At 39.2% G+C, this 14,292-nt stretch overlaps 1 protein-coding gene across 1 annotated transcript in view; it reads left to right on the top strand.

Moving 5' to 3' along the window:
- Positions 1–92: 92 nt before the first annotated feature.
- Positions 93–14,292, top strand: part of DNAH10 (dynein axonemal heavy chain 10) — a 56,220-nt gene continuing 42,020 nt past the window's right edge. The window contains exons 1-17 of the mRNA XM_064168520.1: positions 93–360; positions 2,555–2,690; positions 3,351–3,484; positions 4,756–4,871; positions 5,345–5,486; positions 5,836–5,996; positions 6,721–6,951; positions 7,607–7,797; positions 8,246–8,444; positions 9,172–9,366; positions 9,499–9,669; positions 10,479–10,655; positions 11,010–11,183; positions 11,759–11,928; positions 12,589–12,740; positions 13,113–13,274; positions 13,927–14,134. Coding sequence (XP_064024590.1) covers positions 123–360; positions 2,555–2,690; positions 3,351–3,484; positions 4,756–4,871; positions 5,345–5,486; positions 5,836–5,996; positions 6,721–6,951; positions 7,607–7,797; positions 8,246–8,444; positions 9,172–9,366; positions 9,499–9,669; positions 10,479–10,655; positions 11,010–11,183; positions 11,759–11,928; positions 12,589–12,740; positions 13,113–13,274; positions 13,927–14,134 — 2,957 coding nt within the window. The 5' untranslated portion in view covers positions 93–122. The remainder of the gene's footprint in view (positions 361–2,554; positions 2,691–3,350; positions 3,485–4,755; positions 4,872–5,344; positions 5,487–5,835; positions 5,997–6,720; positions 6,952–7,606; positions 7,798–8,245; positions 8,445–9,171; positions 9,367–9,498; positions 9,670–10,478; positions 10,656–11,009; positions 11,184–11,758; positions 11,929–12,588; positions 12,741–13,112; positions 13,275–13,926; positions 14,135–14,292) is intronic.

Raw genomic sequence — 14,292 nt, 5'->3', positions numbered from 1 at the left:
CCCCGCGAGGCGGCCGTTGGGCGGTGTGAGGCGGCTGTTGGGCGGGCCGCAGCCATCGCTCCTCCTCGGCCTCGTCGCCGTGACCACCGGGAAGCGTCGGTCGAGGCCCGAGGGTTGCGGCCATGAGCCTGAACGACGTGCGCGTGCAGTGGCTGCGGGACCGAGCGCTCGCCGTGCTGGGGCTCACCGATCCGGCGCCTTTCGAGGAGCTGCTGAGCCGCGGCGACGGCGAGGAGGCAAGGGCTGTGCTGAGCTTTTTCGAGCGCGGTGCTGAGGAGAGGGACGATGCGAATGAGGCGGACACGGCGCTGCTGCTGCTGCGGGCCGAGTGGCACAGCCAGGACGACGAGTTGGCAGCGGGTAAGGGCCCTGCCGCCCTGTTCTGCCGATCTCTCCTTGGGCACTGCCTGACCCTTTGCTTGTGGCCTTCTCTCTCCAATTCCCAGTTTCCTCCTCCTTCGGTCCCCTGTTTGTCCCATCTTAGAATCATAAAATCGTAGAATCGTTAAGGTTGGAAAAAACCCTTTAAGATCATCGAGTCCAACCGTAACCCAGCTATCATGACCCCTAAACTATATTGTGAAGCCCCATATCTATGTGCTTCTTGAACGCCTTCAGGGTTGGTGATTCTGCCCTCCTGGGTAGCCTCTTCCAATGTCTCACCACTCTCTCAGTAAATAATTTTTTCCTAATGTGCAGTCTAAACCTCCCCTGGCACAATTTAAACCCATTTCTTCTCTTCCTATTGGTAGTTACTTGGGAGAAGAGAGCAGTTACAGCCTGACCACAAACTCCTTTCAGGTAGTTGTAGAGAGCAACAAGCTCTCCCCCTAGCCTTCTCTTCTCCTGACTAAACAACCTCAGCTGCCTCTCATATGACGCACTCCAAACCCCTCACCACCTTTGTTGCTCTTCTCTGAGCATGCTCCAGGATCTCAATGTCTTTCCTGTGCTGTGGCACCCAGAACTGGGCATAGCACTCAAGTTGTGGTCTCACCAGGGCTGAGTACAGGGGCACAATGGTCATAGAAGGAGATGAGATTGGTCAAGCAGAACCTACTTGTTATGAACCCATGCTGGGTGTGCCTGATCCCACTATTACCCTGCATTTGCCTTGTGAGCACACTTAAGATGAACCACTCCATAATCCTCCCCAGTACTGAAGTACAGGCTGAGAGGCCTGTAGCTCCCTGTGTTCCCCTTTGACCCTTTTTTGTGGACAGGTGTTATATTGACAAGACTCCAATTGTCTGGCACCTCCCCTGTTAACCTAGACTGCTCACAGGTGATGGAGAGTGACTTGGCAAGCTCCTCCACCAGCTCTCTCAGCATTCTTGGGTAAATCCCATCCAGCCCTATATAGATTTGTGAGTATCCAGTGAGAGTCACTCTACCATCTCACTTTGTTCACCTTTGTTTCCTGAAAAGGACGTAGCCATTCATGACCACACTGCAGTTATGTGAGCTGAGTTGCCAGCTCTTCTCTGCAGTCTGGTGTAGTTTATTGAAGATAAAAGTGATCCTGTGAAGAGCTGAGACTGGTCCAGTATTTTGACCACGGTATTACAGAGAAGCTTTTCACAAAAAAAAAAAAGACAGGAAAAAGGATGGAAAGGGTATTAGAAGAGAGCAATGATTTTCTGTGGCTCAGAAATTCAATTCTTCTCTGCTGTCAGTATCTGTGTAACTCCCACAAGGTTCTGAAACAGTTACTTGCAGAAGCAAAGAGTCATGGCCTGGTATTATGTATCCGTAAAAGAATTTTCCTCATACTGTGCAAAAAAGACAGGACCATGAAAGTTAAGTGCTGAAGCCTGGTGTGGGTGGAAGTAGACTAAAGAAGTTATACAATTCAGCTTCCCACTCTGCAGCTCTGAATGGAGGCAGCTGCAATGCTGCAGCTTAATGTTCAAAAGCAGTAAGACAGGACCAATTATTTACTGCTTTATAATATCCGTGCACCAAGGGGCAGCTATGCCTTTCCTCTTCTTTAAGTGTCCATAAGCCTGCGCTGAAAGGGGAAGAAGACATGGTGTATCTTCTGAAAGACAGTATAAAATGAAGTTTGGAGTTCTTCACTGGTTGTGGAATTTGTGCAGTTGTTGCTGCGTTACAGTGTCTTCACCATTATTTCTTAGTCATGACATAACTACAAGTATTTTCTACGTGATAGATCTGGCACAACAAAGCCCTTGCTTGTTTATGTTTCCTTCTACAAAGTAATTTAATCTTGAAATGCACTTAATTACTGATTTTCTCACCAGAAAAATCAGTTGCATTGGGAAATGCTGATAGGGATATTCTAAATAAGACCAGTTACTGCTGGAATGCCATATGTCACTTAGTTGTTTGGATTCAGTTCTTCAGCAGTAGTGCTATTCCTGTGGGAAAATGCATGATAACACAAGGTTTGGGTGGCTGTTTGTTGAAAGGTGATGCTGAAGATGGAGGAAAATGCTGAGTCATTTATTTTGAGAAAGAAACTGAAAGGATCCATCTCATGTGAATGGAATACTGTTCTTTAATTGAGATCTTTTGTGTTGCTCTTTCTTAGGGATGACTCAGAAAAGCAAGACACCTCCTGTGCAATCCACAGACAATGAAAGTGTGTCAGGTCATGTATCTGCTCTCTCTAGTCAGGCTGAATTGAGCAAACTGGAGCAACATTTTACAACTGCGAGTGTAAGTCTGTTGTGTTTCACTCTGTTCTTTTGTGCATATGATGATGCTGGCTTCCTGATGGAAATGTTCCAGCAAATCAAGGTGGTATAGTACAGAGCAGATAGTCAGAGCAGAACAGAACATTTTAAAAGGACAGGAAATTCTGTTCAAAGTCAATGAGCTGTGATGTCTGATATTGGCTGACAAAACATTGCAAAGGTAATTTGTGTGGCAAAACACTTACTTGGTGAGAAGATGCTCAGGTACTGTGTTAGCTGTTCCCAGAGTTGCTTGTGAAAGAGAAGTTGCAGTTAGAATAACTGCTAGGTGAAGATACCATGGGAGTAGTATGTAAGGAACAGTGAACAAAGGCATTTGTATTTTGAGTCTTTTACATAATTAGATGGTCAGGATGAAGTCTGAGATTTCTAAGTGAACTTAGTTTATGACCAAGGTGCAGGTGGACAGGCATTTAAGTGCTTTCTGGTTTCTTATGTGTCAGGCACTAACTCTTTTAATCTTGTTTGCCTGGAAATCAGAATTGTTTCCAAAGCTGATGATTTTTACTGTTATCTGAGTGATTTTTTTTAACATTTCATTTATATTAGTAGTTTACTTGGTCAGCAGTGTGAAGATAACGAAATTAAACTAATGATACTTTTGTGTTGCTTGAATTGGGCAAACAATAGTAGTCATACTTTTTATTTTCTGCTTCAGCTACAAGAGCAGAAAATTGACAAAGTATATTTCTACGTGACTTCTGATGAAATTCCTGAAGAATTTGTGTCAAATTTTACTGTATATTTTCTGAGAGACACCAGAGGTATGTGTCTTTGTACTAAACACAGAAAAGGTGATAGTGCCTGGGGTGCAGGATAGTGCATATCCAGCTTAATTAACTGGATAGGAATACTCTCAAGGTAGAGTATTCCTACTTTATACATCTTCCACATTCTACCAGTAAGGAAGAAGCTTTCATGCTGCACTTAGAGGAACTAGAGAAGATTTAGTTACGATGACTACTATAACTGCATAAAGTTGAGGTTGAGGAGCTGTATGGGAAAGTCAGGCCATAAGATGGTGATAAGCAGAACTGAGGCATCGGACTTCCTGACCTGACTCTAATTGTGATACACAACAGCAGCATGTTTTTTTCTGATTGTATTTTTATAATAAACCCAGTCACGGAATGGTTTGGGTTGGAAGGGACCTTAAAAACCCTCTTGCTGTGGTCAGAGACACTTCCTGCCAGACCATGTTGCTCAAAGTTGTGTCCAACCTGGCTTTAAGCAGTTCCAGGGTTGAAGCCTCCATGACTACTCTGGGCAACCTGTTCCAGTCCTCACCACCCTAACAATGAAGAATTTCTTCCTAATGTCTAATTTAAATCTAGTACCTTCCAATCTGAAGCCATTACCACCCATCCTGTCACTACATGCCTTTGTAAAAAAGTCATTCTCCAGCTAGGCCCCCTTCAGATGTTTGAATAACTGTTGTCATTTGGAGTAGATGTGGTTCTGATTGCAGTCAGACCTCAATATCTAGCTCAAGCCCCATAGGAAACAGCTTCTACACCAAAGGAAATTAATATTTACATACCTATATCCAGGAACTATCAACAGCTTGTTAACTCTGATTTAGTGCCAGAGACTGTCCCCACCACAAACACTTGTGTGAGGTGTGAGCTCACTGAGCAGCGATGTGTGTGCATTCAGGCTAGAAAATATTTCGTATGTACCTTTCAGGATTGGGGTTTTTCCCTAGTACCAGGACATTTGAGAAATAAAGAAAATTCTGATTGTATATTTGGCCATTTTAGGACAGTTCTGTGGTGGTCAGTTTTGCTGGTCTGTCTGTAGAGCAGGAGTTCAAGTCAAGGCCACTGTTTTGTTTGAACAGAAACCCATTTCCTGACTATAAGTCTGGATTGTAAAGACTTGAGTTAGATGATGAGAGTTTTCTGCCCTTTATGAAAGAGTATCTGCACTATTAAAACCAGCATCAGCTTTTATTATATTATATGTCCTATTGTGGACAGGACTAGATGTTTTCTCTGTCAATTAGATTTATGCTAATTGTTTGCCTACTCTTTAGAAAGAGTTGCTGAACCTAATGATCTCACTGAAGCTAATGAGGTTCTTCCTGAAGTGATAAAGTTTGGTGCACTGACAGATGATACTCTTTTGATGCTAAAGAATGCCATCTCACAGGTAAATGTGTTTCAGCTGTTATGTGTGGAGTCCTGAGTGTTTCCAAATGATTTGCCTGTTTAGTATTCTGACTATATGGGCTGTGCATAAGGAATACTAATATTTAACAAGTGACTGTTGTATGCTTAAATCAAGTTTTTGTTGATAATTATTTGATATTTTGGTTCCCAAATCTCTGTGAGGATGTGAACACAGGCATTATTTCATTGCTTGACCCTATACAAGAAATATTTAAGTCTGTGACACCTTTATTTTTGGTCTTACAGACTTCTGTAAAAGCATGCTGGAGCTGTTCCTCTGCAGAAGTTGGGGCAGAGAGAATGGTACTAAAGAAATGAAATGGAAACAGATGCACTTAAATTAAACTTTAGAACAAGATAACCAATGCTTAAGTGAACTGCTATTAAGCTGACTTTTATGGTTTCCTTTTTCAATATGAACTACCTAATCTGTGGTACCTATTTGAGTTACAGGTGTTTTCACCAGCTCCCTCCTACAGTCAGCAGCAGATTGAGGAAACTTCCTTGCATCCAGATAGTGAAAACACAGATTTTGAAGAAAGGAATTTGTCTGAGGCTGAGCTAGCAGAAAAGAAAGAGCAGCCTGTGGAATATGGTAAGGTTTGGCTGAGAAGAGAGACTTGAGTGAACAGACAAAATTTCTAAGTGTTACTCATCTGATTATCAACAAACCAAGGGGAGTGCTCTGCCTGTGGCAGCACTGTGGTGAGTACATAAGCGGAGGAGGATCACCTAGGAGTGGAAGCTCCAGACCCAGTTAAAGGAATCTGTATGTTTCCTCTGTATTGTGTCAAGCAGCTGGATGTATTTTGCCATATTCTCAAACAGACAGAGCAGGTGGTGTGTTACCTGTCCTGAGGTAGCTACAAGAAGCCATTTCAGTGCTGTTCCTTCATTGGTGCTGATGGAAAAAGACAGTTAATTCTTTGTGCCTTTTCTTTCAGTAGGAGACACTAAAATGGAGATGCCAAATATAAATCTAGATGGAGAAGTTACTGTTCTTGCCACAGTTCCAGAAGTGGTCAAAGCTCTGGAATGTTGTGCAATGACTTGGCAGAAGTTAATATCCACAACTATAGAGGAACAACTGAAGAAGATTCCACAGGTAATGTTGGCTATAACACCAAGCTTCTTTTATTCCCAGAGACATTATTTCATTTCCCCACAACAGTCTCTTGGAATGGTTTGTGCTCACGTTTAATCCATCTTCATGTTTGATTGTTGGAAAGCCATTTACTAATTGATGTAAAGTAGAATAAAAGCTGTGAGGAACTGTGTGACTCAGAGAAATAGAATATAAATAGAATATAAAGTAACTCACTGCAGATCCTAGCCCCTCAAGATAATTGTGGGAAACTAAGGCACTTTTGTTATCTGCACTTTTCTAAAGAGCCTTGAAATATTGAAAGTTGCAGTGATTATTTATTTTTAAATAGATAACCATATTTTTTTCTTGAAGTCATGTCTCAAACAAACCAACAAAACCCAATTGCAGGGTTCTGATTCTGCAAACACACATATGACTAATGCCACTAAACTTCCTGAGAGATTTCATGTCTACAAAGTTGTGCATAAGCTTTTGCAAGCATGAACTCTCCACCTCCAACTCAGGGATATGGTCCCCATAACCAGTTCCTTTCAGTGTGTATAAAACTTGATTTCAAAGAGGGATCTTTGTCTGTGTGGGTTTTTTGCATGGCTGAATTATCTCAGGTTTTTCTCAGTGTACAGCATGTTGAAAAGAAAGAAGAAATATTGTCCTGGTTATAGGCTTTCATTTTTGCATAAAAGTAATTTGTCATTTTTATTTTATTCCACATTACTTGTAGGGTAATGGTCCACTAGCAGAACTTGACTGCTGGCGTGAGAGAAATGATGCATTAAGTGCTCTTACCGAACAAACAAAGCTTCCAGAAGTGCAAAAGGTCTTGGAAATATTACAGGAAGCTGAATCTGTGCAGCTTGGAGATTTAGAGGTAGCCTTAAGTGACCTCAGAAAACGTCATGGGGATGCTCTGCATAATGTCATGTTTCTTTCAGCTCTTGAACATCATTTAAAGGTCTGTATTCTTAAGAAACCTGGGTCAAGGTTTAGCTGTAGTTCGCTTTATCAGTTGATACAATCACCTCTTGTTTGGTTTTTTGCTTTTTATCAAAATAAAGTTATACTTTATACTGAAATAAAGTTTAAGTCATTTAGATTTAAATTTAAAAGGCATAAATAAAATAGTGTTTAAATTACGATTGTTCTAGCATTTACAAGCAGGAACCCAGAGCTGTGAACAGTTTGGTTTGTAAATCACAGCTGTGGGAGAGCAGCATAGCTAAACTGAGGTAAAGAAAGATTTCTCTCCTCCGTTTTTGATGTAGCTTCTCTCACTAATTACAGCTGATGTCTCAATGTTAAGTTTTAATGAAGGCCATCCAAACATCCAAATAAAGAGCTGAGCCAAAACCAGCCTTTGAATACATTTATTGGGAAAAAAGAATATTAATGAGAACGACTTAAAAAGCATTTGGAGCAATAGATGCAGATTTGCACATTCTTCACCGTGTGTTACTTAGGCACCAGGGTGTTTTCCTTGGCTGGATTGTTGAATAGTGTCACAGAGTTTCATAACCTCAGATATCTTTGGAATAACTATTAGTTCATAGAATGTGCATCTATCTATTTTCATGACATCTTATTCACAATCTTTATGATCCATTTAATAGAATTTAACATATGGCTCTGGATTTGATGTTGTCTTGGATACAATTCCTGCACTGATGAGTACCTTGAGAATTGTATGGACTATCTTGTGGCATTACAACAAAGATGAGTGGATGGTACCCCTCATGGAACGAATTGCATGGGAAATTTCAGCAAGAGTGTACAGAGCTGTGGATTTACACACACTGTTTAAGTAAGTCCTGGATTCATCTTTAATTAGGCTGTATTTATTAAAAAGTTTGCTTGTTTTACTTGAACTGCAGTAGAAAACACTTTCATCAAATAGATTTCAGTGTTTTTACTATCACTTATTGGAAAGTCAATTAAAAGAAAATGAATTTATTTTGTAATTTTCATCTATTGAATCAGCACTGAAGAAATAGGTGCTTGTGGAGGGTAACCAATAAGCCAAATCAAATTTTAGTAGCAAAATAGTGCCATAAATATCAACATCAGTTCTGAAATAATAATTCCCTTAGAAATCAGTCACATTGAAAATTGGGGCCTCAGAGTTATGTTTTGTCAAAGCTTTGTATAGCGAGAAGCTGCTAAGCCAGAGTGTATTAATTCAGTAGAGATAAAATTGTCTATCAGTATCCTTTCTCTCTACAATATCTTGACTGTTTTGATTTGGTTAATAGAGAAGATAAACCTGCTGCAAAAAAGAAAATAGCAGAAGCCAAAAGCACTCTTGAACAATGGAAGAAGAGTTATTTTGCTGTTCGTGCCCAGATTGAAGCATCAGGAAGAGAACAACACTGGGAATTTGACCGAAAACGGTTGTTTGAAAAAACAGATTATATGGCTGGAGTCTGTCAAGATCTGTATAATATTTTGCAGGTAGTAATACAGGCAATAAAGAGAGGAATCGTGTGAATGGTGTTTTATGCTGTAGAGGAGATTCTTTTGTATTGTAGTTGTTGAAATGTTTACAGCTTTTAGTTTCGTGAGTGGTTTTGTGTTTAAGACATTATCAATGCCTTTATTTCCCACAAAGCCGCCCTTAATGCTTGAGACAAAAGACCTTTCCTCAGGGTACTGGTTGAGGAGAGAGATGGCTGTCTGCGCTGCTGTTATCATATACAGACTTGTAATAACTGTACCACAGAGTTCATAGGTTGCTAGCTTAATGATAGCCTTTTAGATAAAATAACCATCTAAGCATACTGTAATATAAATCTGACCATATATGAATGAGTTACAGGATAACAAGAATGGAGAGGCTAATTTGAATCAGGGCAGTCGGCAGTACTAGTGGTCCGTCACTGGTAAATGCTATAGACTGTGTATACAAAAACTGAGTAGGTGAAAAGTGGAATAACAAAGAGTAAAAAACTGTCTGTTTTACCAACTGAAGTGTTGGGCTTGTAGACTGTGGGTTGGTTTTTTTTCAATGAAAATCTAGTACTTAGTGTTTTGTATAGAAAGCTATAAAGAATAAATGACAGCATGAATTGATCATTCTTTGAGCTGTTCTTATTTTTAAAGAAAATACTTTCAGAAAGCTGTCTAAAATGACCGGAAAAATCCTGTTAAAGTTTTTTGATGTGTTCATCTGAATTCACAGATCATTGGAGAATTTTACAATGCATTTGGTCGGGACCTGAAAGTTGTCACAGGGAATTCAAAGCGTGTTAATGACCTCCTGAGAGGAGTAAATGCTCTAACTATTCCTATAGAAAATTTGACTTTTGACCCTTTTGATGTCAAAAGTGCACATGACTGGAAATTAATTATGGAGGAATTTAGAGCAGGAGTTTCAGTAAGTCCCATATAATGTGATTACCTCCCTCTGTTACTTGCTATATACAGACTCCTTCTAGATTATCATTTTCATTTAAAGAAAAGGTAAGGCTGTGAAAGGCAGTAGAATTTGTCTTCTTCCTTTGTGTAGGTTATTGAAGAAAAAACCAAGAAATTTATTGATGAATCTTTCAAGACCCTTCGATCAGCAGAAGATGCATTTGACATGCTTTTAAACTTCCAACACATCCGCACCCGTGAAGTCATTAATAAACAGATGATGACGAAGTTCAATGATACTTTGGACCAATACTGTAAAGAGGTATTGAATTTAGAATCACAGAATGGTTTGCATTTGAAACGTCCTTCAAGATCATCTAGTTCCAACCCCCTGCCATGTGCAGGGACACCTCCTACTAAACCAGGTTGCTGAAGGCAATTTTTTATGTAGTACACCAAGCTATTTGGTGTATCTGTGGCTGTGTCTAAATACCTGTATGGAGTAGTTTAGTACCTGAAAGACTGAAAAGTTATACAAAGAATGATAATTGCTAGTTTTTGGAATCTAGTAGAGAAGTGGTGTGGTTAATGTGCTGAAATGAATGTGCTTGTCTGTTCATGTGTCACTGTGTGAACCAAAAGATGTTTTTATGGACTCTGAATGCAACAAATCTTGTGGCTGTTCCTTTGTCTTGTGAGGAGCAGTTCAATAGTGGTCCCTCCAGAGAGAATACATCTTTCACACGCTACAGCTTTCTTGTGATGGACAGTGAGTTCATGACATGACCAAAATGTGTCAGAGATCAACCATGAAAGCAAAAATAATTTCTGTGTATTGGAAAGCTTTCCATGTAATTGCATTTTTCTTGATATTTCAGAGAACATTGAGTTTAACAGTAAACCACAGTTTTGCAGAAAACACTGCCACAGTAGCAGTTCTGCAAGTTACAGAAAGGAGGATGTTCCTGTAATGCAGTTGATATAGACAAAAGATACACAGAAAAACAATAAAAGTTGTGGTATTTTCTGCTGCTGAAATTAGCTTTGGTTTGTGCTGTGTATCAACTTACATAATGACCATGAAGAAGCAAGTGGAGAAGTGATTCTTTGTGATATCTTATTCTCTTCTAGGTTGAAAATGTTAATAAAATCTTTGTTCAGAAACTCAGTGATCCACCTTTGTGGAAGAATCATCCTCCAGTGGCTGGAGCAATATCCTGGTCCCGGTTCCTTTTCCGTAGGATCGAACACACTATTGTTCGATTTCAAGAAGTTGAGGAGCTGCTTGCTAGTGAACGTGGGAAGGAAGTAAGTTGGTTCTTTCCATTAATGAGGGAAGAGATACTTTCTTCAGATCCTTTTTCTAAAGATGTGAAAGTGCTTTTATGTGAGATGAAATTCAAAGAATGTCTTTGCACACAGCAAGTCATGTTTGACATGAAAAACTGAGTGGGATCTTCCCACTGTTTCCCAGAGAGACAGTGACAGAATCAATGATAGAATTCAAGAGCCTGAATTCTCTATCACCCTCATTAATTACAAGGCATTACTTGCCCTCTCATTTACTGAAAATAGAAACTGTACTGAGGTACTATATTAAGAGAGGTTATGCTGAATATTTAACAGTCTTTGAAATTAATTATGCAGAATTATCTTTTCTAGGTAAAACAAATATATCTTAATGTGGCCAAGAAAATGAAGGAGTATGAGGATCAGAAATACAACCAGTGGAGAGATGAGACAGAACAAATGCTCCCCCAGTTGATGGAAAATACTCTGCTAAACGTTGTCTATTGTGAGGCTGCAACCCATGTTAATCGAGAGACCTCTGAGCAGGTGAGATACAGGATGATGGTGTTATCATTCTTCTCTGTGGGGAAGAACTCACACCCGTCTAATGATCAGTGAGATTTTTCTAAGAATACTATTTTAAATACAGTTTTTGAAAGGCAAATTTTCAAGTTTCTAAGCTCAAAATTATTTGTGGCCCATTATATGATGTAGCTGCAAAACAACCTGGAAAATAGATGTCATTTCTCTATGTAGTGTTCTCTGCTGTAATGCCTATTAATTTTAAGGGGGTTGGTGCAACATCTTTGAGATGTTACAACAAAATTTGAGACTTGAATTAGACAGAGGTCATGCAGAGAACATACAGAATTCTTTTGTCTGACTATGAACTTGCCCTGGGATTTCTATTGTAACTGGGTGCAGCAGTATGTAAACAGAAGTGTGTAAGCTCTCAAACTATATTGCTGAGGCTGCTGTCAAATTTTAATGGCATTTCCAGAAGCTCCAAATGTCAACCATTCTGACTTTTACTTGCTTCCTTATCAAAAGTATCCCAGTAACCTCTTCCTTGTGTTGCAATGGTTTGATGTTCTCTCCTTCCTGCTGCTCTTTTGTTGTAGAGCTCTGTAACAGAAGAGTCAGTCACCACAAAGAAAAGTGTCCGCTTCACAGTGAATTTTCCTCCCATGCTCCAAGAGATTATTATTGAAACGAAGTACATGGAACAACTAGGGTTTCCAGTGCCAGAAATGGCAATATATGTGGCATTACAGGAAAAGAGATATCTTAGGTAAGACTGTAACAGTATCTGCTCACAAATGTAAGTCATTGTTTCAGATGATTTCACTCTAAACTGAAATGGACCCCAAGCCATCATATTTTGGAAATATGAAAGCTCTTAGTGACTTTTTTGTAGGGTTAAATTATTAATGCCCACATTGCACTAGTAAGCTTTTCTCTAGCACTGTCCACATCTTCTCTCCTTTAGGACTATGTCAGACAAATTAACAGCTCATCAAATCTGAGAAAAAACAAGGGAAGTAATTTCTTTTGCAATGAATTGTTAGTGCCATTTAGATTTCAGATCACATTTTAAATCACTGCTGCTTTCTTCTTTAGCAGCTTTGGGTAAGTTGCTTTTGCCCAGTTTATGACAGACATTTAGCACACAGCTATGCTGATAAGAGGCCTAACTAGATTTTGGAGTTCACCTATTGAGGTCACTGATGTGCTTCAAACTGAGGCTGTCTGGAAAACATTTTCTGAGCTGGGACATGAGGTTTGTCCAGCTGCTGTTGGAGCCGTGTGAAATGAAAGCAAATCTTGGTTTACCTGGAAGTCTGAGTGGAATAATGGAAGTTATGTGGTCTTTGATCTGAGTTCAGAGCTGTAGTTCCAGAAAATCATATTTTTTATATTTTGTTTTTGTTCTGTTTCTCACACTCCTTAGATATATAAACAGATTGAAAATCATGCTGGATCGCTATCACAAGTTATTGGAAACATTGAATGAAGCAGAAACCAAACTTCTTGATGATCATATTCAAGAACTCTGGACAGTGTTCAAATCAGGGCACAAACGACTCAACTGGAACTGCTTAGGTAATGGACCTACTAGTTTCAGATGGCCTTAGATGCTGATTTCCTGTTAAAAAAATTCTTCAAATCTGCACTTTATTAAATGTTACATCTTGTTGCCATGAGCAGAGTCAGAAGAACAAGCTAGACAGACTCTGATCCAGGAGAATCTTACTTACAATTTAATTCCATTTAAAACACTGAGTGGACATGGAGAGGGACTCTTAGGTAATGGCTGTAAGAAAGCTAAATGAAGGTTTAAGTGACAAATCATCTGTTATTTTACAGAGTATAATTTTATTCTCATAGATAAAACATATGTGGTTGTGACAGTTTTGATGCATTGGTGAAATATTTGTTAAAAGAAAAAAACAAATGGTTGTGATTTATTTCAAGGTATTGGTAACTTTATCATGCGAAGCACAGAAGCTGTCAAGAAGTTTGAATTACTTGTCCATCGTATTCATCATAATGCTGAAGACATAAGCAACAAACTTCACTTTATTGAATCAGCAAATCTCTTTAAGTTTCCACTTCCAAAAAATGGTGAACTTCCTAGTAAGTCTTTATGTTTTCGTTTGCAAGCTCTGTGATGTTTTATTTCTCTCTTTCTGTCACTGAGATCAACCCTGTTACTGACACTAGTTGCAGTAGTATTTCATGGTGTAGCAGTACCCTAAAGTTGATGGTGTCAATGAGAAGCATAAAGATGTATATACAAATCATTTGAGTATACAAATTACTTGACTTGTGTTTACCTTGCTTTTCAATACCTCCCCCCTAGTTTTCCTTTGATTTCCTTAACCTTCTTGTATGTGGTAGTGTAGGTCTTAGAGCTTCAATCTGCATGGAGTGTCAGCTCCCTTAAAGGCTGTCTGAACTGAAGAGGTTTTCTCAGGTTCACATTGCAGTGAGGCGATTGTCTCCCAGATCACCCTGTCACTTGAATAGATATAGATCAAATTTCTTCCAGCTCTTTGTAAGCTCGAAAAGGTTACTTTCACATATAATGCTTGCCATAAAGTGCTTGAATCCATATAAAATCGGAAGGCTGAATTATGAATAAATGAGCATTAGCAAGTCAAGGTATGTATTATCATTACACAAGATCAATTTCATGCTCACAAACAAAGCCTGGCTAATTATTCCACTGTGCAGATCTTTTAGGTCTTTTTCAGTTAGTGATGTTATTTTTTTGTATCTTTTGCAGAAGCGAAAGAATTTTTCGAGTATGTTAAGTGTGAAAGAGCAAAAGATGTGGCACAGATGGTTAGAAATTATTCTGCTATTTCACAATTGCTAATAAAAGTAGAAGGACGAGTTGCCAATACGAATAGTGGCAAATCTCCAAAATTAGCTTCCTATTATGCATACTGGGAAAAAAGGATTTATCAGGTGTTGACACAGTTAATTGTGAAGTAAGTCAATTGTTTGCTTTAATGGATATTCAGTCTTTCATTGTCAAGTTTTCAGAATGTGTAGAATCATAGATTCAGATATTAAACTGATAAGAACAGATACTACACTTGATCTTAGTAATGATGTTCTGTTTGAATACCTCAGTGATTTGTAGTTG

The sequence above is a fragment of the Pogoniulus pusillus genome, chromosome 30, assembly GCF_015220805.1.
Source record: "Pogoniulus pusillus isolate bPogPus1 chromosome 30, bPogPus1.pri, whole genome shotgun sequence".
In the NCBI taxonomy this organism is placed as follows: Eukaryota; Metazoa; Chordata; class Aves; order Piciformes; family Lybiidae; genus Pogoniulus; species Pogoniulus pusillus.
This window is presented reverse-complemented; position numbering and strand designations above follow the sequence as displayed.